The following is a 22,911-nucleotide window of genomic DNA, read 5'->3' on the forward strand; positions in this document are numbered from 1 at the left end:
AACATTTTGAGAAACAGGAATATAGAGAGAAGACTTATGGGAGGGGAAAGTGGTCCACAAGATGCCATAGTGGTTTGGTTGATGACGTGCACTTTTCCTTCAAATCCCTGTGCCGTACAACACAGGGAGAGCAGCATGAGACAGACCCCAGCTGAAGTGTCCTGGGAGCCACAGGACGGCTTGGAGGAGGTTGTGGGACTGCAGAAGGAGACCACGGTGTGGAAAAGGGACTGTGGCCCAGCGGGAAGCCCAGGACGATGTGTACTAATACTTTGACTGTAGCTAGAAAAGTTAAAATATGTTCTTTAATGGTCTTCCATAGATTGCTGGATGTTGCTGGGTAAGTCACTTTGCCTCCCAAGCCACCTGGGAAAAATGGGAGTCACGACACTGACATCCTTTGCAAGGCAATGCGATGCACAGTGCTCCATCCAGAGCAGATACTCTTCCTTCTTCTCAGTACTGCTATCCTCATGGTCACCATACCTTGTATGCAAGGGTGAAGCGTTCCAGCTGTATTTTGGGGGTGGGCTGGAAGGGCTGGCTTGTTAGCTACCATGGGACATCCTCCTTGCAGGATCCTGCACAAATTCACTGAAATTTGTTGGCTGTGCCCGGAGAAACCTGATCATCACTGCAGCCTCTTCCAGCCTGCCTTTGCTGCCTCCGTTTCCATGCAGTTGGAGGCTGGGTGTCAGCCCTACGCGGCAGGCGAGCTCATGGTGATGTGCCTTGCTCTCTCCTTCCAGGAGCAGGCACCGACGCCAACGTGTCCTTGATCCTGTTTGGGGAGAACGGAGACAGCGGGACCCTGGCTCTGAAGGAGTCCAACAAGTCTAACAAGTTTGAGAGGAACCAGATGGACGAATTCAACTTCTCGGACATGCTGAGCCTGGGAGATCTCTGCAAAGTGCGGATCTGGCACGACAACAAAGGTCAGGGCAGTGACTTGGGGGGTGGGAGAGGTCGGGACAACGCTTTCACTCGAGGAAACACATCCTCCTCCGTGGACGTGGGGCAGGCTGAGGGCACCGTTCCCAGCTCTGCTGCAGGCTAGGTAATCTCAAGGATTTTACCTGGCTCCTGCATCCCAGCTTGCCTGTCTAGACATACCCCCTTCATGCAGGAGACCGTTTCCCCGCGTGCTGGTGTAGTATCTGCTCTAATGGGTCCCCAGCTTCAGTCAGAGCTTAGAGCCACCGCTGCAGCCCAGATAATGACAGCTCCTCCAAAGCAAAGCCTGTTTTCCAACACACCAGCCCTATTAATGCAATACCTTTTTCACTGGTTAGTATGGCACTTTCCCAGCAATTTAATGCTATCAGCCTGACACCGACACACGGGGTAACACAGCCTGGCGTAACATAGTGAGCTTTAGAAGACAGAAATAAAGATCTGTGTCTATCTTTATTAAAATCACTACATCAGATGGTGAGTGTACAGTGCCCTGCTGAGACAGATTCTGACATTTCCCTGCCGCTGGACACCCTGTTTCACAAACAGCAGAGCAGCGCTGTCGTAGTCATTTGCGTGGTTATTCAGGTACCAAGAAGCATCTTGTAACAAATGCATCACTCACGCTGCTGCGATGACATCTCATCCCATCCCATCTTCATCTAAAAGAAACGATCTTGCATTAACAATGACCTGCTTGCTAATGGCAGGCCCTTGCTGCAGCCCAAAGGTGAAGCTTGATGGTTCCCATAGACCCATAGTATTCACAAGGCTGTTTGGGCAGTAGTTTTTGTCGAAGTCCTGGGAGAAATGGCAGCAGGACTACCCAGTCGTTACCCTGTTGTACTGAGGCAGTTGGTTTATGGCTGGGCTGGGGTTATACGCCAGTATGGGCTTGTCCTGGCCATCATCTTCTTGACTTCTCCAAGTTGTGGCAGTCGGGGAAGGCTGCATCTCATGCAATATTAATAAAAAATGCTACTTCTGGATCAGATTCTTCCACTGTAAGTTTGCCTCAGTATTGTTATTCAAAAAAAAAAAAAAAAAGAAAGAGAAATCTATTGTGAAATATGGGAAATAGGACCATCCATGTAATCTGGCTTCATAATTGTTTATTCCCAGCCACTGCAAGCTTCAGGCTCCTATTTATCACTCCCACAACACAGGACAATTTAGTTGTTTAAGCTCTGTAACATCATGTTATATAGCTGGTGCTGAATGCAGTAAGGGAGAACATTTTACCTGAATTTAGTTGCCAAAACACTCATTCCTTGAATCTGCAGTTTAGATGCTGAAACGGAAAGGGCTATCAAAATATCCGCTGGAGTTTTAGTTTGGCAAACAGGCATCTCTGCAGTTGCAAGGGTGGTTTGCATGTCCTTCGGAGAGCAGCAAGAAATCAATATGGACTTGCAGGTTCATTTCCAAATATATTACCAGCTAAAACGTCTACAAAGAGAACATTTTCCTTAAGAGGCATTGTGGGTCCCCAGTGATCGGTCGTGCTAACAGAATGAAATACACCCACCAGATCAGAGCTGATCCTTAGGGCTCAGGCACGCGAACAGGCTGGGATGTAGGAAGATAAGAACTGGGTCAGACCGAGGGTCTGTCAAGCCCAGCAGCTGTTTCCAACAGCAGCATCGTTGGGTGCCTGAGGAAGAGGAGGAACCGAGCGAGCATGTGTAACCCTTCCCCTATCCTCTGCATCTTTCTATGCGTAGCTCAGAGCACCTCCTGAACTGGACAGCATTTTTGTCCGTTAAGTAACTTTCAGTGAATTTTCTCATTCAAATGCTTGTCCAGCCTCTCCAGGAGACATTTAGCACCCACAGCATCCCGTGGCAATGAGACCCACGGGTCTGCTCTCTGCTGCGTGACAAGCGAATCCTGTGAATCTAGGCAGTTTTGCTGCCTTTTCCTTCTCGCACAAGTGATCACGATTCACCTTGTCCCTGCCACTGCTGATGTTGTTGATACAGGTTGGGGCATTACCACAATGCAGCTGAGCTATGGTAATTGCTATCTGCACGCTCTTGGTTAGTGGCAAAGGGAAGTAAGAGAGTTTAGCCTTAGGCTAAGCAGTAAATAGGCTTAATTAGTTGAAATTTGCTGTGGGCTAAGAACATGTACCCAGATAGCCACCACAAGTCAGCTAAAATAGTAAACCATGTGTCCAGAACCTAAAAAAATACTTCGTATTTATGAATATAAATACACATTGCAACCTCATATTCTCTTTCCTTATTTCTCTCATATCACTGGTTTCCATGTATAAATAATAGTTAACAGGGCTTTTACCAGACTAGCTGACTGCAGGGTTAAACCTTGGACAAACAACATGCTCAGGTTTTGTTCAGCAAAAATGTACTTGTTTTTCCCCCCACAAAGAAGGACAACTGTAGTTTAAATCATAACATATGTTGTCTTCATTGTTCTTGCATTAGTCATGTGAAAGGCATATCCTATCTAAAACTTCACACAATGCAGCATGACAGTTTTTTGGGTGGGTAGAGTATTTATTACTGCTGGGGTCCCAGGCTGTAGCTATCCTTTGCATATATTCCCGCTCTCTCTATATAATTTATATAAATTGGCTGTGCCACTGGTTAGAAATTCCTGGCTCTATTTTTTGGAAAGGAGTAGTGGGGTCAGGGGTCAAGGGTCACGTATGTTTTTTGTCAGATGCTTGGGGGACTTTGGGTATTAAATAAAAATGTGCTTGTATTTACCATTACTTTGAGGCATTAGATGTTGATCATTCTTTCCTTAGGAGGTTTCTTTTTTTCTTTCTTTGGACTAAACGATTCTTTGCCAATGGTCTGTGGAAGACTCAGCCTCACACTGGCCTACCCCATTGCTCCTCACATGCTGAATACTTGGAATATGGTTGATGTTCTTTTCCTAATTTTCTTAATAATCAGCCTCAATGACAACATCAGCCTGTTTTGACTCCCATTAGGTGCCTTTAGCACCTATGGGCTAGTCAAGGAAACGACTAACCGTCACAAGGCTTCTTTTTCTTTCAGACATCACCTGGTCCCAGCAAGAAGTCAACCAACCTGCCCCCATTTTAGGATAAAATACATTTAAATGGCTTGTCCAAGGTGGCTACTTTGCCACGAAGCCCAGCTCAGCATCCCTCCCCATCGGTGAAGTTTTGCTGCAGTGGCTTTGCTCCCAGTTCACATCCCACTTTTGTTTATCCTTTCATGGAAATTTGACTGCAGTGGGGTGTTCAGAGTTGAAGAGACAGTAATTGCAACGGCAAGGACTGTCAGAAGGTCTTTAAATTGCAAACACTGCGTTTGCCTCCTCTGGAAAAACATGTCAGTTTTATGGTCCCACTTTAATGCTTTTAAACGCCGTTTTCCCCACAAAAACTGCTGAGAGGCATCTCTGTATGAGATAGGAAGGAGGAATGAAGCCCCCATCTAATTCCTCTGACTTCAGTAAAATTGATTAGGGAGGAAGTCGGCGCTCATTTGAAAACAGGCAGTTTAGAGACTTCGCAACTGCAATTTCAAGGAACTTGTTCCTGATTTTTTAGATGTTTAGAGCTCACCTGCGAAAGTCTGGTAACAATTAACTGCTGTGAATGAAATTTAGTTTTAAATTTTGCTCCACGTCTTTTTATCTTGCCCCTGTTTACTTCGAGATACTGATGTTCGACCTAATATATTTAGACTCCCTGAGCAAATTTAATAGTTTCCAGACTCCCCATCTCCTGATCTCAGATAGGCACTATGTATTTTCTCATATCTCAGTTCATTTACTTCTACATTTATGCAAGATCAGTATCTGAAGGTCTGTAGAAATGCTGGCTTTCTAAATATAGGCCTCAATTTTTTCTCTGGTTTAAGGACTAAATCACCATTCTGGAAGGATGGCTTAAAGTTTCTCAGTATCTCAGTAATGGAATTATTTACCTAGAAAAATCCTTCTTTTTCCCTTTTTTTTTGGTCGCCTTTTTCTCCTTGCAAGAAGGAGATATGGGAAATCTGGATTTAGCTCCCTCATCTGCCTGAGTAGATTGGAACCCAGATGATAAGCAGTCTTTCTAAAGACATTAATTTCTAATTCTTGATTATCTCAGTTGCCATCAGCCAAGGGGAGCCAGGAAGAGTCTAATTATGGATAAACCAGACTTCTCTGTGTTATTATAGGAGCAAAGAAGAAGTAAATAACAAGGTTAAGCAGCCCAACTTCTTCTTTGCCTCAACAGGGCAATTCTCTCAATTATACCAACTGCTATGACATTGTCTAATTGAGTTTTAAACAGCCTAACTGCCCCAGTGACTCCTTTTGGGTGGCTCTTCTAATGGAGAAAGTATCTTATTCCCCTTTCTTGATCTAGACCCAAGTCAAAAACATTAGTATACCCTTGTTTTTCCTTTTCTTTCTCTGAAGGAACTACCTTTTTAAGGAGCAGTATCTTGGATCAGATCTTAAATTGCCCAGGCCTTGAACTTGCAGCACACGGCTTTTCCAGAGATATGTTTCTGCAATTCACGGACATGATTCCAAGCCTTCCAGGCACTTGTAGGCCATAAATTATTAAACGAAACCTAAAGATCTGCCTTTTTAGCCCTTTGTAAGGATTTGCTCAGCTATCAGACTTGAGAAGGGCTTTTCTAAGCCTTCTCAGCGCTTGACTGTTGCCTCATAAACTCTGTTGATCCATGCGGCAGATTTGTTGAATAGTTTCTGCTTTAAATAAAAACTGAGAGGAAGAGAAATAGATGTGTAAAACTGCCCAAGGAGAGGAGAGTCCACCATCCCCCCTGTTTTGTTGATGGCTCAGTGTAGAGGAAGACAACGTCAACTCCTGCGTCTTTCTGGATGGATTGAAGTCAACACCTCGGACGAGGCACAAATGGACGTGCAAGCTGCAGACCTGTGTAGCACACCAGCAACTGTGCCGTGGCTGCTTAGTCCTTCAGATTGCCCAAATCTGGCATCAGCCCCTTGGGAGACCCCAGCACCGACCTACAGAGCCCTCCTCACATGCCATGCACCTTTCTCTCTCTTCAATGGTAGGTTTTTTCCTTACGCTCAACAGTCCTATCACAAAGATGTGCTACAGGCATTATAGCGCAAATAAAAGACACTGCAAAGATCTCACAGTCCAGAGTTGACATAAAGTAGAAAAAAAAAGATGTAAGCAAATAAAACAGCAGACTCGGAGAAAAGGCGAAGACTTCAGTGTTGACCTTGCGCAGTCATTCATCATTTCTTCCCAATCTTCTGTAACTGCAGAACCCTTCACGACAGAGTGAAAAGAGCCCAAAAGGCCAGGTATAGCTGTAGAATTATCAATTTTGTAAAAGCTTCTCTTTTCTACATGCCTCCTTTTCTCCTCTTGGGGACAAATTATCCTGCACCCTTGTTAAATGCTTTTGCATCAAGTATGCCTCAATAAAACACAAAATATGCTTCAATCGCAAGAATATCATCTGAGAAACTGTTATATCTTCACTCTGAGCTGTTAAGTGTTTTTGCACAGGAGTAGTTTATCTGTAAGATGTGAGGGGCGGTTGTCGGAGAGTAATTTAGGGGTGGTTTTGACCTGAGTCAAATCCTGGACTGAACAAGTTGCATAGACAACAGAGGAGGGAGGGGCAGGGGACCTATTTTCTAAAACTGTCCCAAGTGTTAAGCTTTTGCTTTGTCGAAGGTTGTGAGAGGTTTTACATTACCTGTCTGCTCTGATGAGAAATGTTGTGGTGTGAACGAATACGATCCTAAAGGAGAGATATACAAAATAGATCTATTTTTATTCTGCCACTGGCTTGCTGAATGACCTTGCGTAAATCACATCCCTGTACCTCATTTTCAATTATGTAAATTAGGGATAAAAATTATTCACCTTCTTAAAGTGTTTTGAGATGTACTGGTGCAAAGCTAGATGCTATGATTTTAACACCTCACAATTAACGCTGCATTTCTAGTGATCTGACGCAGCTATCAAAACTCCCACCACTTTCTGGGTGATGTCTCATGTGGCGGGGTTTAGGGATGGATGGTCATCTAACCAGGCAGGGGATAATGTCAGAGGACACAAGGCTGATGAACTCTCTTTGCAATGGTCATTACTTTATGTTCTAGAACGTGTGAAAAGAAAAAAAAAATGCAATTAGGGAGCTGAGCAGCGCTGGTTGATGGTTGTGGATGGTTGGGCAGCAGCAATTCTTCACTGGTCCCTAAGCAGCCAATGTCCCGAGCAGGATTTTTCCTTTACTCCTATGGGAACATAAGCACCAGTAATGACAACTATTATCCTTGATTAGGCATCAACTGCTTTCAAAACCAAACCAAAGAAGATCTGCTACAGATAGACAAGGGATAGAGAGAAAAATCAATTAATATGGCTGCAAAGAGTGGAGATAGTTTAACTTCGATGGACATGTGCTCATCCAAGCCTGGGTCTGGTTCTGCCAGCACAGGTTTGATCCCACCAGCTCTCACTTTGCAAGGGACATGGTTTAGTGGGCATGGTGGTGTTGGGTTGATGGTTGGACTCGATGATCTTAGAGGTCTTTTCCAACCTTGATGATTCTATGATTCTATGATTCTATGACTCTATGATTCTATGAATAGTGAATATTCACTAAAGCAAGGTCAGGGACCAGGTGCCTGGTGAGTGGTGAACCCACCAGACTCGATTCATTCTCACTCTTTTTCTCCCATCCTCCCATGTTTCTGCATGTGTCAGAACAGCTTAATATTTTAGGGGTGAATATAGGCTGGGGCAAGTGGTGGCTGTTCCCAAGAGCTAAGGAAATTTCTGGTGCTGAAAGTTGCGGTTTTAGTTAAATGAAGTGCTAACTTCATTATCTGTGTTACATCTACTACTTCTAAAGTCTGACTCGATTGCGCTAATCACTGCAGAAATGTATGACGAGGAGCTTACAATCCAACCTGTCTGTCCAACGTCAGGAAAGCACAGACTTTTAGAATAGCCTGGGAAAAAGGCAAAATGGTCCTGTGAAGACCTTGCAGACGTACGCAAAGGGTCCTTGCCCAGCATCACCTGGTTGTCAGCTTGAGCCCTTTTGGAAAGGAGGATGAATGGGACAAAAAACTGCTCTTTTGGATAAAGACACTTGGGGAAGAGAATACATTTTCCTACATGACAATAAATTATACAACTGCCAGATTCAAGCAAGCAAAGTGATTCTGTTTTCCCCAAAGCTCTTCTCCTCCTCTAATTACATTTGAAATGTTTTGCATGCTATTGAAAATGTCACTTCCAGCTGCGGACCATTAAAGAGCCTACATGGCACAGCCACGGGTTTTGTTAGGGCAGGTTTGCTGCTGGGGATTTCAACGGCAGCAAAACAGACCTGGAGTGAAGTACCTTTTGTTACAAACATTGAATACTTGTTATGGTGATAGGGGATCTTCTACAAAGGCACAGTGGTGGCCAAACCATTTTAAAGACCGAGACCTGCATAATCAAACAGGAACTATGTGCTATTTCTTCCCTTCTGCCCCAAAGCAGTAATGGAGACAACGTAGTGGTGCTGGTTTGTACTGGGGTCACTACAGAAAAGCCCACGATGCTCTCCAAGGCATTCGTGCAGTTGAGCCCGTGTTCTCCTGGTACTGTTGGTCGAGTTGCTAAAGGGATACAAACAGATCTGCTCTGGCTCTTCTGCAAACACTGAAGGTTGAGTGATGGAGCAGCTGTGGCTTTCGTGGTGGGTCAAGATCCACCATCCAATGGTATCCTGGCACCCAGGGAAAAGGCTGATCAGCCATCGCTGCAGAGATCCTCCAGTTTCTCCTGCATGGCCAGGCTGTGTGAGCAGTGGCCAGGATCTAGGAAAGTCCTTCCACCCTGCTACGTCCACACCACTTTTCTGGCTCCTCTTCCTCACTCCCTCACTGATGCCCACTCCATAAACCAGCTTATGCTGAGGATTTGATGCCTCCAGGATTACACCCATATGGGATGTAGTTCCCTTTCCTGAGCTCATTGCTCTGCAAAAGCTGCACAGAAATAGAAGGTGGAAACAGGACAATATCCTGAAATCAGGATTTCATGACCCGAAACGTGGTTCTGCAAACATGGTTTCTTCTCCTTCCACTGATGTGCCCCCTGGCATGCAGACCCAGCTCAGCAGAGGGAAAGTCCCACATTTAGACTCTGCATAACTGGACTTCGTGGGGTTTTTTCTATATCAATGCAAAAAGAAATTAAATGTTTCCCAGTCTGAAACAAGAGAAAACCAATTCTTTTTCTGGCTAAAACAGAATAATTTCTTCAACCCCGAATCAATCCTTCCATTGCCCTATCAGCTTTTAAATGGGGTTTAATGCTGTGGCAGTGAAACCCTTGATGTGACACCACTCCTTGCACCAGGGGACATGGACAAGGTGGGAAGTTGTGCTGCTCTGGACATAGCCAGTACAGCATTCACCTGGAGTGAATTATTTCTCTTGAGAAATGAAAAGCAATGTAGAATACTTCTACAGCTTCCAGGTCTCCTAATCGAATTTAAGTTGCTAACCATCGGGAAGGAAAACAGCAAAAAGGAAAGACCAATTCTAGTGAGAGGGAAAAGAAATATTTTTTCCTTAAAGCAGACAGGAGGAGGCTTTGAGGCCGTAGCACAATTTTTCTAAGTGACCAGCCAGATCCTTGATTTGAGGTACCCTCGTGCTGTAAGGGACACCCTGTTGGTATTTGCTTTTCAGTGTCGATCCCCTGAGAGAGCCCAGAGCTTGCTCTTTAAATAGCCCAGAGCTGATAAATGCATTTTTCACAGGGAACAACAGGAAAAGCTGCACTTTGTGCTTCCTTTGCCCTCAACTCCAATACGTGCTGGAAAGTCAGGTCTGGCCCCTCTCTCCCTGTGATAAAAGAGCAGGTTTTTGTTGCAGCTCTCTTGGTGAGGGGCTGCTGGGACCAGGCTGGAGAAGAGGGAGGAGGGTATGTGCATCTCATTCAGTCTCTCTCCTGGTACCGCTGCTTAGCACTGATCCTGTCCCAATCATGTTCACTGCTGGCAACAGGACTAAGACCACCAATTTATTCTATCCCGGTCTGCAGTCATTGATCCCTCTCGCTGGAGAAGGATAGGATGTTTTCTTTCTTTCATCCTGTACTGTTTTAACTAAAGTTTTGATGGAAGCAGAGCAGCCTCCTGAATATGCTGCAGAGACGTTCATTTGAACTTAAATGGAAATGAGCCTGCCAAAAAGATTAACGGCTGACACTGCCAACATGTTTAGAATAAATTTCCAAACAGCCCCAAAGAGCAAGTTGCTCCAGTTAGAGCACGACGGGAGCCCTGGGGAACTTGATAAGATCTGCCCAGGAGGCAGTAAACTGGTGAGGGTATCGCAGCACACCCCCAAACCCCCTTCATACCCTTGTTCTGCTGCTGGAGCCTGGAGGAGGTCATGCGTGTTTGGGTGCTGCATCCAACCCCCCTGCCTGGGTGCTGCATCCAACCCCCCTGCCTGGGTGCTGCACCCGTGGTATTTGCACAGGTCCTGTGGCTGGCACATGCAACTGTCCTCCCAGTGCACGAGAGATGTGGACATACTGGAGAGAGTCCAGTGAAGGGCCACAAAGATGATTGAGGAATTGGAGCGTCTGTTGTATGAGGAGAGGCTGAGAGAGCTGGGACTGTTCAGCCTGGAGAAGATGAGGCTCTGGAGGATTTTATCAATGTGTACAAATATCTGATGGGGGAGTAAAGAAGATGGAGCCAGATTCTTCTCAGCAGCGCCCAGTGACAGGACAAGAGGCAATGGGCACAAATTAAAATACAGGAAATTCCAATTTAAACATAAGAAAAAAGCTTTTTTCTCTGTGCAGGTAATCAAACACTGGCACAGGTTGCCCACAGACTTTGTGGAGTCTCCATCCTTGGAGATATACAAAACCCAATCGGACAAGTCCTGAGCAACCTGCTTTAGCTGCCCTTGCTCTAAGCAGGAGGTTGGACTAAACGTTCTCCAGAGCTCCCTTCCAGCCACAATGATTCTGCAGTTCTGTGCCCCCTAAATTTAAGGAGCAAATGGTGTCTTTGGTTGAGATCTGTGCTTTGTAGCGGGTGATTTCCTAGCTTGAAGAAGGTTCAGGAAGACAAAGTACAAAACAGGAATGGCTGTGAGGCTGGTAGAGCCAACACATGGTGTGGAGCGATCACAGTCCACAGGAGCAGGGTGACTTCTTGACATAACTCAAAAAGGTGCCATCATTTTCTTTTCAGGGCTAAAGAAGATTAATATTTGCAAACTAAGGAAATAGGCACATGGCAGTGAGTTCTTGGAAGAGCAAGAGCTTTTTAATGTCTCTGGGATGTAAATAATAAGTCAGCAGAGATCTCTCATCATGAACTTAACCTTTCTTTGTCTAACTAATAACAGGACTTGTAAGTAGAACTGTCAGAATCTCCCGTCCCCTCAAGCTCAACAAGGGCTTCTTCTATTTCAACAAAGAAATCAGGAAAATGTTCCCAAATGCCCTTTTACTCATTTTCAAGTTTTTTTTCCACTGAAAAAAAAGGAAGTAGAAGACTAAAAGGGAGCTATGACTTCTCTGAAGACCCCAAGGCAAAAGTTAGGTGATTTGGTGGTCCCTGGCGGAGCATCCATCACTTTAGTCTGTCCTATGTTCATATCCAGTCACAGCATTAGTGAATTCTCCCTGGTTGCTTGGCAAGATCAGGAGAGCATGGGTAATTTCCTTGCACGTGCTAGCTGGCAGGGTCAAAGGAGCAAGTTGTAATCTACCTTCCGACCTTCAAATCCAAACATGAAAGGTGTGGGGACCATAGAGAAAGACACTAAACCCTACAGCTTGTGGCCAACTAACACTCCCAAAACGTGAAGGGATCCCCACAAACCATCCACACACTGCTATGTCTTTTTTAATAACGACGGACATGCGTGGTGGAAGGATGAGGGTTGGGTGGAACAGGAACTCGTATCTTTCTTTTGGCTTTCAGGCTTCAAGTTTCCTTTAAAATGGAAGGAAAAATCAGCAGCGGTTTCTGTGACAGAAGCTGCTCCATTAACTTTTGCCCCCAAACCCTCTGATTTCCAAGAAGTTTCATGGTTCTGGCTCTGGCAAACAGTTCCGCAGGGCCCTGGTTTCCCTGGGGCTTTGTAAGGGTTTGTTGTCCCTAAGCCACAGTTGTGCTTCTTCCTGGGACGGTTCCTGTGTTGGTGTGTTGACAGGGGGCACGCCGGCCCCGGCTCTCCCTCTTCACTGCTGCTGCTACTGGTATTGCAGAAGCCCTGTCTCGTCCAAAGTGCTGGGCAAGGACAAGAGATGGCCCCTTGCCCAGAGAGCTTGAAATCTAGCTTATCCAGGACCATGCTCCAACACCCTTAAATTTGATCAAAAGCCAGTGACTCCCTTAAAAGCATGGCCTGACTCTAGAAGGGGGATCAGATTATGGTCTTGAGCAGGTCATCATTGTTTTTGGTATCAGAACAACGTCACGTTCACTGCTGACATTATTTAAAGCAAATATAGATCATTTCTAGTACCTGCAGAGTGTTCCCAAGGCGAGGTATCTCACCTCCTTACCCAAGCTATGTGAAAATATCCAAATCTTTTTTATTTTGTTGTTTTACTAGGAATCGCACCAGGTTGGCACTTGGAATATATTGACGTGAAGGACTCTGCCATGGACAAGACGTTTCGCTTCCAGTGTGATCGCTGGCTGGCTAAAGGTGAAGACGATGGGCAGCTCATAAGGGAACTGGCTTGTGCCAATAATGACATCCTGGAACTGAAGGAACGGACTGGTAAGTTTAGAGTTGACCTGTGGCATTTGCTGAGGGACCTCAGAGGCCATAGGACCACATCTCCTGCAAGCTGCTCCACTGAGGGTTCCCATGCAACAGGCATTTGTATTTGCAGGCTTTAAAGGTTGAATTACTTAAGGTACTCTTTAGTTCAAAAGTGAAATGCTGTGAGAAGAAAGAAACAAATCAGGATTTATGAGGAAGAAAAAGATCTCATTCTGGGTTGAAACTGCCCATCTGCAGCGGTTCAATCCAGCAGTAAGCCATAAGGACACATGGTTATGGTCTCATTAGCAGTAATGTGCTTGAGGCTTTGGGGTGAAAATAAGTCCAATCCTTAAAGTTTTGTAAGTAACATTGCTCCAGCTTCCTCCTTAACATCTTCTGGGCTACTAGCTCAAGTATCCCGGCTGAACATGACAGCTGAGCTTAACGCCCCATAGCCCTGGGTCTGCTCTTGGTAATTCCTCTGGGTCCGAAGTAATTATACTGGTGTCTAATGTGGTGAGCGAGTGAGCGAGCAAGAGTTATTTAACTGCACTGATGATATGCAAAGTGCATCTCAAGAACTCCTGCACCGCAGTGCTCTTCTTCAGGAGAGTCCTGGAGAGTCAATAATCACATTACTTCAGTGTGATTTCACTCTGCCCCTGCAAAAAAATCAGTCTTGTGATTGCCATTTTGGGTACTTTCATACCACCACAGCATCCCAGCACATCCTGTTGGGTACCTGGATACCCTCACTGTCTCTGTTAGGAAAGGTGGCACAAAAACTGTAGGATTTGGGCTGTGTTAAAAAGGGAGTGCTTAGCACAGCAGGGAGCTGGACACAGCTTGTTCAAGAGCAGCTTCGTCTACTCTTGCTAGCTGATTGAGCAGTACTCATATTTTTCAGGTACTCTATCCCTGCATGAAATCCAAAGCACGTAGAAGTCAAGTCCCACAGATTTCGGTGTGGTTCCATCATTATTTTGCAAATGCTTTCTTGTGTGCTGTGATAAATATTAGGAAGAGAGTTTTTAAGCAAAGTGACAGCCAAATGAAGAGATCTTTCTGGCCATCTGCTCTTCCTTTTCTTTTTAACGCGTGTGTTAATTATGCTTTAAAGCCTATGAGATTGTCACAGTAACAAGCGACAGAGAGGATGCAGAAACAAAGGAAAACATCTGGATCATCTTAGAAGGAAAGCTGGGCCGCTCGAAAGAATTCCTTATGGAAAACTCCTCCAAGAAAAGGAAATTTGAAAGGTAGTGGGACTGGATGATGGGCTAGAGGAACTCCCCACTAGCTGTGTGTCTTCCACAAATGCCACCTCTTCTCCAGGATGGTCTACAGAGTTGCGTTTGTGCCATGCTGTTCCTCATCCCCTTTCCAAAAAGTCTAATGGCTTCTTATCATTTAAAAATGATAAGAAAAAGGCGTTTGGTAAAAGGAAATGTAGATGGTGCGTGTGCGCGTGTGTGTCCTTTTGTATTAGTACATACAAATGGGCTTCTGGACAGCCCCCGAGGAGGCTGTGTATTTTTGAGCTGGGAGGAGCAGAAGGAAGCTGGAGGTGTTTTTAGTTCCTTTTACAGCATCTTACTGGCAGTGGGAATCAGAGAGAAAGTAAAAATAGTTGGAGGCTAAATGTCAGAGCTGCTCAGATTTGACTTTCCAGATGAATCTGGGGGGTAAGGCTGAAAGATCACTGTCGCATGAGGAAAGACGAAAATCAGCCTCGTGAGCAGACGAGCTGGAGGCACATCTATGTAACGCGGAGCAGATTCCTTTTCCCATGTAGGACCAAAGTGCTCCAGATGTGAGATGGGTTTTCTGCTTTGTTTAAGGACACAGCACGCCCTTAGGAGACTGGAACCTCTTCAAAGCCACCGACTGCTGATGCTCGGTTGCTTTGCAGGGAGGAAAGGTTTTTCTTGCGGCTCTGTAAAGGAAGGTGAAATTACAGATGACGTAGACAGTATGAATGGTTGAGATTTCATGTGAAACATGAAAGATCGGGAGGAGCTTTCTCCTGACCTTCAGCTGATGGTGTCTACAGTGGAGTTAAAGACACCGCTCTCCAAAGCATTACTCACAGTCCATCCTTGGAGGCAGGTTGGAATAAGGACCAGTCCAAGGAGATAAACCTAACAGATATGCAGAGAACATGACAGGGAGCCAGCCAAGGGTTTGACAGAGACCTGTTGTTTCTCTAAACTGTTTTCAAGCTGAGCTTCAGGAAGGGTGGCTGAACTAGCAAATTTAAAACAGCTATGGTGGATAGATGTGTAACAGATACACTATCTGTCAAGAATGAATGAATAAGTGCCGGAGGGGAAATTAGTCATTCTTTAGCTTTATCTGTAATGAGGCAAATTGATTTTGTATGTGGAACAGCTCAAGTTTATCCTGGAAAGTCCTAGTAGCAACAATTTACAGTGTCACCCCTGATCAGAGAAAATACTAAATTTAAATATGGAAATTATACTTTGTCTTGAATGATTGTAGGTTAAATGAAATGTCTTTAAATGAATGCTTATCTTCGGTAGCCATGTGCAAATTACTTAATGTCCATATGAGACAAGTCACTGCCATCCTTCAAGGTACTAACTGAAACTGTTCCCCGTTTCTTGTAGGGGAGCAACAGACACATTTCAGTTTTCTTCAAAGAACGTTGGGGATATCGCAGCCATCTGTGTTGGTCACTGCCCAAAAGATGGGAAGAAGTCATCTGCAAAAGCTGATGTCTTCTGGCATGTCCAAGAGATTATCATAACGGAGATGGAGCTTTGCAACAAGTAAGTGCCTTCTCATCTGCAAGGAGCTGAGGGAGGAGGGCATGGGGAAGCTGAGCAGCTCTGCATGTGTCCTCCTGAAACATTTCAGACTTAAGCAATAGCGGAAAGTCTTCCCAAATCTTAATCCCTTTCTGAAAGCTAAGGACAAGCTGTTTGGTGTGTCGGGTACAGAATGTCCCTGCCTGACTTGCCTGTGCAATTTCTGAGTTGTTAGAGAAGGTTTTTGCATGTGCAGATAAGTTTACAAACAAGTTGGCTTGGGTGAATCTCGCAGCTATGACAAATTAATGTCTCAGCTTGTGGAAAATACTCAGACTGACTGAAATTTAAGGGGTTTGTAGGATGCTCTGCACAGTCCGGCCTTTAGGTCTTGTAAAAAGATCTCCTAGAAAAAAGTTGAGAGTAAGACAAAACCTGAGCCTCTGATTCAGACCAGTTTGGATGACAGATCCTTCTGGTATGGTCCAAAAGGCCCACTGGAGAGGTTGCAGTCATGCAGCACAGCTACTCTGATTTGAATATGACTGAAATTTGCCATGGCCAAAAAATGAACGTGTCTGAAGAGCCCTGAGCACGTCAGGTCCTACATGCTTTGGTCTGAGGCCAAAGGGGTGATGTTCACGACTCAGTGAGCAGATAGCACAGGGACTATGCAGGAACCCAAGAAGATTGTCCATTTGCAGAACAAACTGCTCTTCAGAGAAAATATCCACAATGTTAATTGTGGATTTCTTTTCTCCTCCATGATATTTCCATTGCTGCTAAAGAATTTAACTATAAGGAGTTTGTTCCAACTGAGACAATTGAGTGTTTAAGAAGAAATCCTTGAAGTGTTTTTTTTTTAGAGAAGCTAAGAGTCTCTCCTAGCAAATTAATCAGCCAGTAGAAGAGCCACAATGATATTTGCTGAATGAAAACTCAGTCAATTACATACTAAAACATGTTCTTTTCTCCTGGTGGGGAAAAACCTGGGACCCTTAGAGTCCAGCTGTGCAATCAAATCCATGCACTAAACTCATTGGGAGCATGTTGAAACTGCTCAAACAGTACATTTTGAGCGAGCCAAAGATCTTCTCATAAAGCCCCAGGTTTTTAAAAGTTGTTTTAAATTAAAAAGAGCAGCCAGGAGATACCAGTAAAGCCTGCAGCCTGTCGTTGCACTGAAGCAGGGCTCCAGCTCTGCAGACGCAGCACTTCACAGGGGTGTTTGATCTGCAAACGATCAACTGCAGCAGATTGCACCGTGAAAGCAAGCTTTTGCTTCAGGTATTCCCGATCCCAAACATCCAAAAAACCCCACCCAGTCAAGCCAAAGACCAAATTAAAAGAGTTATGAGATTGCTGCAGTGTTTTGAATTATACTGGGATTTTTGCCTTTTAGTAGTAGATCTTAGTATGTGAAAGGGCTGTATTTAGAAGCTTTTTCTTGCAAATCCAAGGGCTGGAAAGGTCATCTTTTTTCTTCTTGCCCCTCGTGGAGTTATAATTCCACACCATGAGATATTACGTATCCCAGGAAATAAAACTGCAGCATCAGGCAACCCCTCCACCCCACTCTCATGCAGTTTTTCTGTCCCTGAGCCTAAAATTTTGCTACCACCAGAATTTCTCATTTACAAAGCTTCTTTCCAGAGAAAGGAGTGCTTTACTTTGGCTGCAGAAAATGTCGAAAGTGTTGGAAGTGCTTAAGAAGCACTGTACTGGCCGGAATCGCAGTAACCCTTCCTCCAGGTGTTTATTTTACGCGTACGCACGGCAATCCAGCTACGCTCCCTCCAAGAGAACCTGCTGCAGTTTGGTGAAGGCAGAGAAGGGGGAAAAAAAACTCATTTGGAAATGATCTGCATCATTGGAAATGAAATACATCATTAAAAGCAGAGTGCTCCAGCCTCTGGCCGGGTGCCAGGTATGCGGTAATTTATGGATGTGCTATATGTGCTCCCTGCACATCACCAGAGGCAGCACTGCAGAGCCAAGGGCTTTCGGCATCTGGTACCCATCATTTCTCTGCTCGATGCTTTTTTTTTTTTTTTTTGCTTGTTAAGGATGAGCTGGATGATCTAGATGAGGGAAGGGGGGGGCGGATTTAAACCTCCTCCTCCCCCCATCTTTCCCATTCCCTTTTTCCTAGTTCCTAGCCCAACCTTACCCGTACCATCAGTGGGGATAATTGCAGACCTCCCTGCTCTCAGACCAGTTATACTCAGCAGCGCTGGGGCTGATTGCTCGTCCTGCCTCGGTGGGTCTGTAAATGGACATGCCATTGCGCAGGCAAAAGAGGTGACAAGTTCCCACACCAGCCCTCCCATGTTCAGGGTGTCTGTGGCTGTCTAGGGAGATGTTGGGTTTTCCAGTTGCAGTTGCAATGTTCAATCACGGCCGTCTTTCTAGAGAGAAACTCTAGGGCTAGCGCATATATGGAAAAGTACTGAAACAGCATTAATATTGGGTAATTTAGTAGCATGCCCAGTCCATAACATTTGCCCAATAAATGGGCAGATCCATACGATACATGCTGCTAATTTTCCTTCGGCAGATACTTTTTCAGGTGCAATGTGAAAATCCCTCTGCGTTACAAGAGACGGGACTACAAAGTCTTTGAGTGTGCCAAGGTCACCGAGAGCTTCGCCAGCAAAGCCCGGAGCTTGGTGCCAGTCAAATACGAGACCATCGTGGTCACAGGCTTTGAAAAGGGCGCGGGGACCGATGCCAACGTGTTCATCACCATCTTCGGGTTGAACGGGGACTCGGGAAAGCGAGCGCTGAAGCAAAAGTTCCGGAATCTCTTTGAGCGGGGGAAAACCAACAGGTTTTACCTGGAAACCCTGGACATGGGGGAGCTAAAAAAAGTCCGGATTGAGCACGACAACAGCGGTCTGGCCCCGGGCTGGCTGGTGGAACGGGTGGAGATCACCAACTCGGCGACCGGCGTGACCACCATATTTCCCTGCGGGAAGTGGCTGGATGAAAACCGGGGCGATGGGTTAATCTGGAGGGAGCTTTTTCCTAGGTACTGAGGAGGGCAGGGCTGCAGGAGGGTTTTATAGAATCATAGAATCATTAAGGTTGGAAAAGACCTCTAAGATCATCGAGTCCAACCGTCAACCCAACACCACCATGCCCACTACACCATGTCCCTTCTGCATGCGCATTTTTCTTATTAAATCGTTTTATATTGCATTTTACTTTTTAAAACGTTGCCTTTTATATTGAAAGATTTTTAGTAGCAAGAGGTACTTGCTGGGTTAACATTTTGTAAAAGTAATACTGCTTTTTTTAAAGCGCGTATAAAATTGTGAATGAATACATTTCTCGCTTATTTATGATTAAAAGTCACAACTAGCAGAGCCATAAACTATCCTTTAACAGCTCAGATGCCATCTTCTGCTTTCAGTGCTCTGCCCTGCCAGGGCTGGGAAAGCCCTCTGACCTCCACCACTGATGGGCTCCCCTTTTAGATGAGTAAAGAGGATAAGAGAATTGAGCCAATATATTTAAGAAAATTGAGCTTGGAGATCCCAGTTTTTCCCACCTCTGACAACTGTGAATGCTGCATGTCCCTACACACGCGCGCACACCTCCAGAAGGCACCGCATCGAAAGCAGTGGGCACAGCAGGGCTTTCCGCAGGGAGGTTGGGAACGACCCGTTATCCACCCGGCCAGGTCTCAGGGGGTGGGATCTGGGTGGCGTTTTCCACCCATGGGCTTTCCCCCCACAAGCCAGACCCAGCTCTTGGGCTGAATTCATCCGGTCTGCCCAGAGCTGAGATCTACAGTTACAGCAGCCGGAGCAAAAGACCTACCAGATAATCAATTCCACTGTGAGGAAGCTGTGCTAACTATATTCAAAGCTGTCTCAGGATAATCTTACCCTATATGGCCTGAATACCAACTCTGTTTCAGAGCAGCTGCCATTCATTTTAATTTTTTTCTTTTAATAAGGATTGCTGGTTTGATTTTTTCTGTGGTGAAGAAGGGATTTCCCGGCCCCAATAAGAGCCAGTGCTCCTGTAGATGAGCTCTTCCCAGCTCCTGGCATCGCTACAGGCACCAACCAGAAAAATTGTTTGCAAGTCATTACTTCTGGAGCCCTGTCTCCCTCCCCAGGGAGCAAAGCAGCAGGACACATCCTCTGAGCTGCCATGAGAAGAAGACCTTCCTCCCGGCCCACCCGTGTCCTAGGAGAGGTTGTTCCGCCTCCAGAAGCTGGTTTTAAACAAGCGTTTTGTGCAAATGGGAATCAAATGGGTTAAGAGTGGGTTAAACTAGCAGAGCCCACCCACCCCATCAGTCCCTGGGTTGGGACGAGGCACTCTTCTGCTGGGACGTGACCTGGATGTGCCTGCCCACAAGGCAGGACTGTCCCACTGCTGAATCCCTGCCTGGTCATGGGCAAAGGAGGCCCCAGCAAAGGCTAGTGATGCTGAGACAGGAGTTAGGGGCTTATTGCAGGTGCTGTGGATTGCTCCTGGATGTTTGAAACTGCTGCATCCCACCAAAGCCACACCAGGGAAGTGCTGCATCTTTATTTTCCGCAGCAGGCACCATCAAAGAGACTTGAGCTTATTCAGGGCTGTCTGTGCCAGCTCGCAAATAATAGCTCAGACTAATTCATTTTAGAAACCTTTATGGTAACTGATGGTTTTGGAGCTGAGCAAGTTGCTTAAATGAGCCCAGTAATCAACCTCATCAAAGATCAACTACTCATTGATGGGAATAATAATAGCAGCCTTTACTGGTTGTCTTCTCCCTCCTCACTCCAGACTGGTGCTACCGAGCTCTGAGCAAGGACTGAGCGGGGGCTGGGAGCTCACAGGAGGAGCAGAACAGACCTCAGGAGAGCTGAAAGCGGGTGCTGGGGTCAGCAGGCGTGTTGTAACCCTGGGACCCTGCTGGGATGGGGCTCGGGCTCCCCAGACATCCAGGGGGTCCCACGAGCAGAGTCTGGAGCATTTGCATTTGCTGTGCTTGTGCAGTGTCGTTGCAAAGCAGCGCTTTCCCCGTGGGTGTTTTGAAACAAAAATAAAAGGGTCAGGCTTTTGATCTCTCTGCTTTCCCTCCCACCCCAGTCTACTAGGGCTAGGAAAAAACCCTCCCTGTCAATAGATTTGTCCCATTTTTAGACAAATGTGTGCTGCAGTGAAATAGGAGTTTTTCCCATTAAAATGCTGTAGTCCCAGCATTTCCAGTTGGCTCCAGTCAGCACCCACTTGGTGCGGAGATGCCAGAGATGCTGGTTTTGTAGCATCGCTGCATCGCAGCGGTTTAACCCCTGCCAGACCCTGAGCAAATTCACCATGACACACGTGGGACCTGTACTGCTCCATGCTTCCAGCCCTCTGGAGCAGCGGGGCAGCTCCCGATCCACACGCCATCCCTGCATGGGACAAGGAGGAAAGAGCAATCGTTACCTTGCATATGAGCTGTGCTCACATCTGGGAGTAATCACAAGTAGCAAGCGGCTACAGCCATGGATTGAGGTCCTGTTGAAGCAGGAATGAACATCTTCGGGGTCACCAAATCACTGCGTAGGTGAAAGATGGGATTGCAGATACCTGGGTTGCCATCAAAACCACCTGCCATCCCTGGACGGGCATGTTCAACACAAAAGCTGTGCTGACCTGCAGGCAATGCTGCCCTAAAAAAAACCAAAAGGGAGTTTGCTGATATGGGGTCAGCAACCTCACTGCCTCCCAGGAAAGCAATGTTGGCAAAGTATGAAAAAACTCTGCTTTTTTCTTCAAAAGACTTCAAAAATGCCCCTTGTTTGTGCAAAACTCAACTCCACCCTGGCTCTGGGGAGTCGTTCTGTTGCTACAACAACTAATGCTACAAAAGTAATAAAGCAAGAGTGGAGTTTTTCCAAGGGCTGGATTTGCATTAAGCTGCTAAAACCAACACGTTCTTGGCCAAGCAGAGAACTGAGGAGGAGAAAAGCCAAAATTGTCCTAGGGCTGTGCCTTTTGCATGGCTCAGGCAATCTGCCTGCTGGGGCAGAGCTCCCCAAAGCTGTTGGGCAGACGCACAGCTCTTGCATCCCCTGCCACTCTCTACCTTTTTTATTTGCTCTTTGTTTCTTAATCGGTGTGGTTTTAGTGCACGCGCCTTCAGCCAAAACCATTAATGTAGGTGAGAAGCAAGAGCAAAGGACAAGGATGGTGACACCCAGCAGGAGTCTTCAAAACCAGGCTACCCCATCGCCTCCGTGGTCCCCATCGTTTTAGGAGCCCAATGAAGTGCTGCGTTTATGAAAGCTGCCAGTGAAAACAAGTATCACCAAGGGGCCCTTTGCAGCGTTGGATGCTAAAGAGGGCACTGGTTGTCTCTTGCTGCAGGACACAGAGAATTATTTGAAAATCTCTATGAAATTGTGGTGAGACATTTTTAATAGCATCATATACTTACACCGACCTTACACGCATGAAGGCGGAGTAACGGTGAAGTATCCATCTTATAATCTCCCAGGCCCCATCGTTCTGTGTAGAGGCCCATTTTGACATAGAAAAAAGCCTCGCTAAAAAAAAAAAAAACACCAAAAAATTGATATTTACTGATGGGGTTGTACAGCTCTGAGCTGCAACCTGTGAGCCAGCTGAGGATTTAGATACTACTAAACACAAATAAGGGCTAAGCTTCCCGACCCCGGGCAGCTGCTGCGAGAGCGAATACTCGCAGTGAATAAAGATGTTGCATCTTGGCCCGTGCGTTAGACCTTCGTGGGCACAACCCCTCTCTCCTTCCCCATCACAGCCGGCGGTTATTGCTCGCCGCGCTCGGCAGGGCTGTTATCAGATCGCGGCGGCGTGTTTGCTGCGGCAGCTTTGAAGGAAAACTGATTGCCATCTCAAGCAATCCTCTCAGCACCGTTACCATTTCGAAGGACATCAGCAAGATCTCAGTGAGCAACTGAGATTTTCCCCAGCTGGACCAGCAGGTCATTTTTAAATTGTTTTTTGAATTTGTAAAAGCTTCCTGTAATGGGAACTTCATATTGCCTGAATATGGTGCATCCCATATGCGGCCTTTGTTGGATGCTGGAGGAGCCGGCAATTCCCCTCGGCTATGGGAACCAAATCTCTACGATCAGCAGCTGCCTGTCTCCAAGGCTTATTTAGTCTAATCACACAGTCAAAGCTGGGGACCGGTCTCAGCCTTTCTACATGAAACGCATGAGGAGGAACAGCTGAATCGAGAGTAGGTAGGAGGAGAGACTGGCACCATTCAATGTGGGAAAAAATAAAAGTGCAAGAGGACCTATGAAGTGAGCTGTGTGGGATGCAAAGTCGGGTGTACGGCCCATTGGATTCTCCAACAGGTAACAGAAAGATTGAAAATACCCTTAAATATATCTGTATTAGTTTGGAGGAGTTGTTTTTTTTTCCCCAATAAGTTTCTTTTTCC

General features: G+C 45.9%; 1 protein-coding gene across 1 annotated transcript in view; it reads left to right on the plus strand.

Moving 5' to 3' along the window:
- LOC142074786 (lipoxygenase homology domain-containing protein 1-like) overlaps positions 1 to 18,526 on the plus strand; it is a 77,513-nt gene extending 58,987 nt beyond the window's left edge. Inside the window, exons 21-25 of the mRNA XM_075135662.1 lie at positions 750 to 935; positions 12,559 to 12,729; positions 13,838 to 13,976; positions 15,348 to 15,509; positions 18,046 to 18,526. Of these exons, the coding sequence (XP_074991763.1) occupies positions 750 to 935; positions 12,559 to 12,729; positions 13,838 to 13,976; positions 15,348 to 15,509; positions 18,046 to 18,526 (1,139 nt within the window). The remainder of the gene's footprint in view (positions 1 to 749; positions 936 to 12,558; positions 12,730 to 13,837; positions 13,977 to 15,347; positions 15,510 to 18,045) is intronic.
- The last annotated feature ends 4,385 nt before the right edge of the window (positions 18,527 to 22,911 follow it).

This window comes from Calonectris borealis, chromosome W (genome assembly GCF_964195595.1).
Source record: "Calonectris borealis chromosome W, bCalBor7.hap1.2, whole genome shotgun sequence".
Classification (NCBI taxonomy): domain Eukaryota; kingdom Metazoa; phylum Chordata; class Aves; order Procellariiformes; family Procellariidae; genus Calonectris; species Calonectris borealis.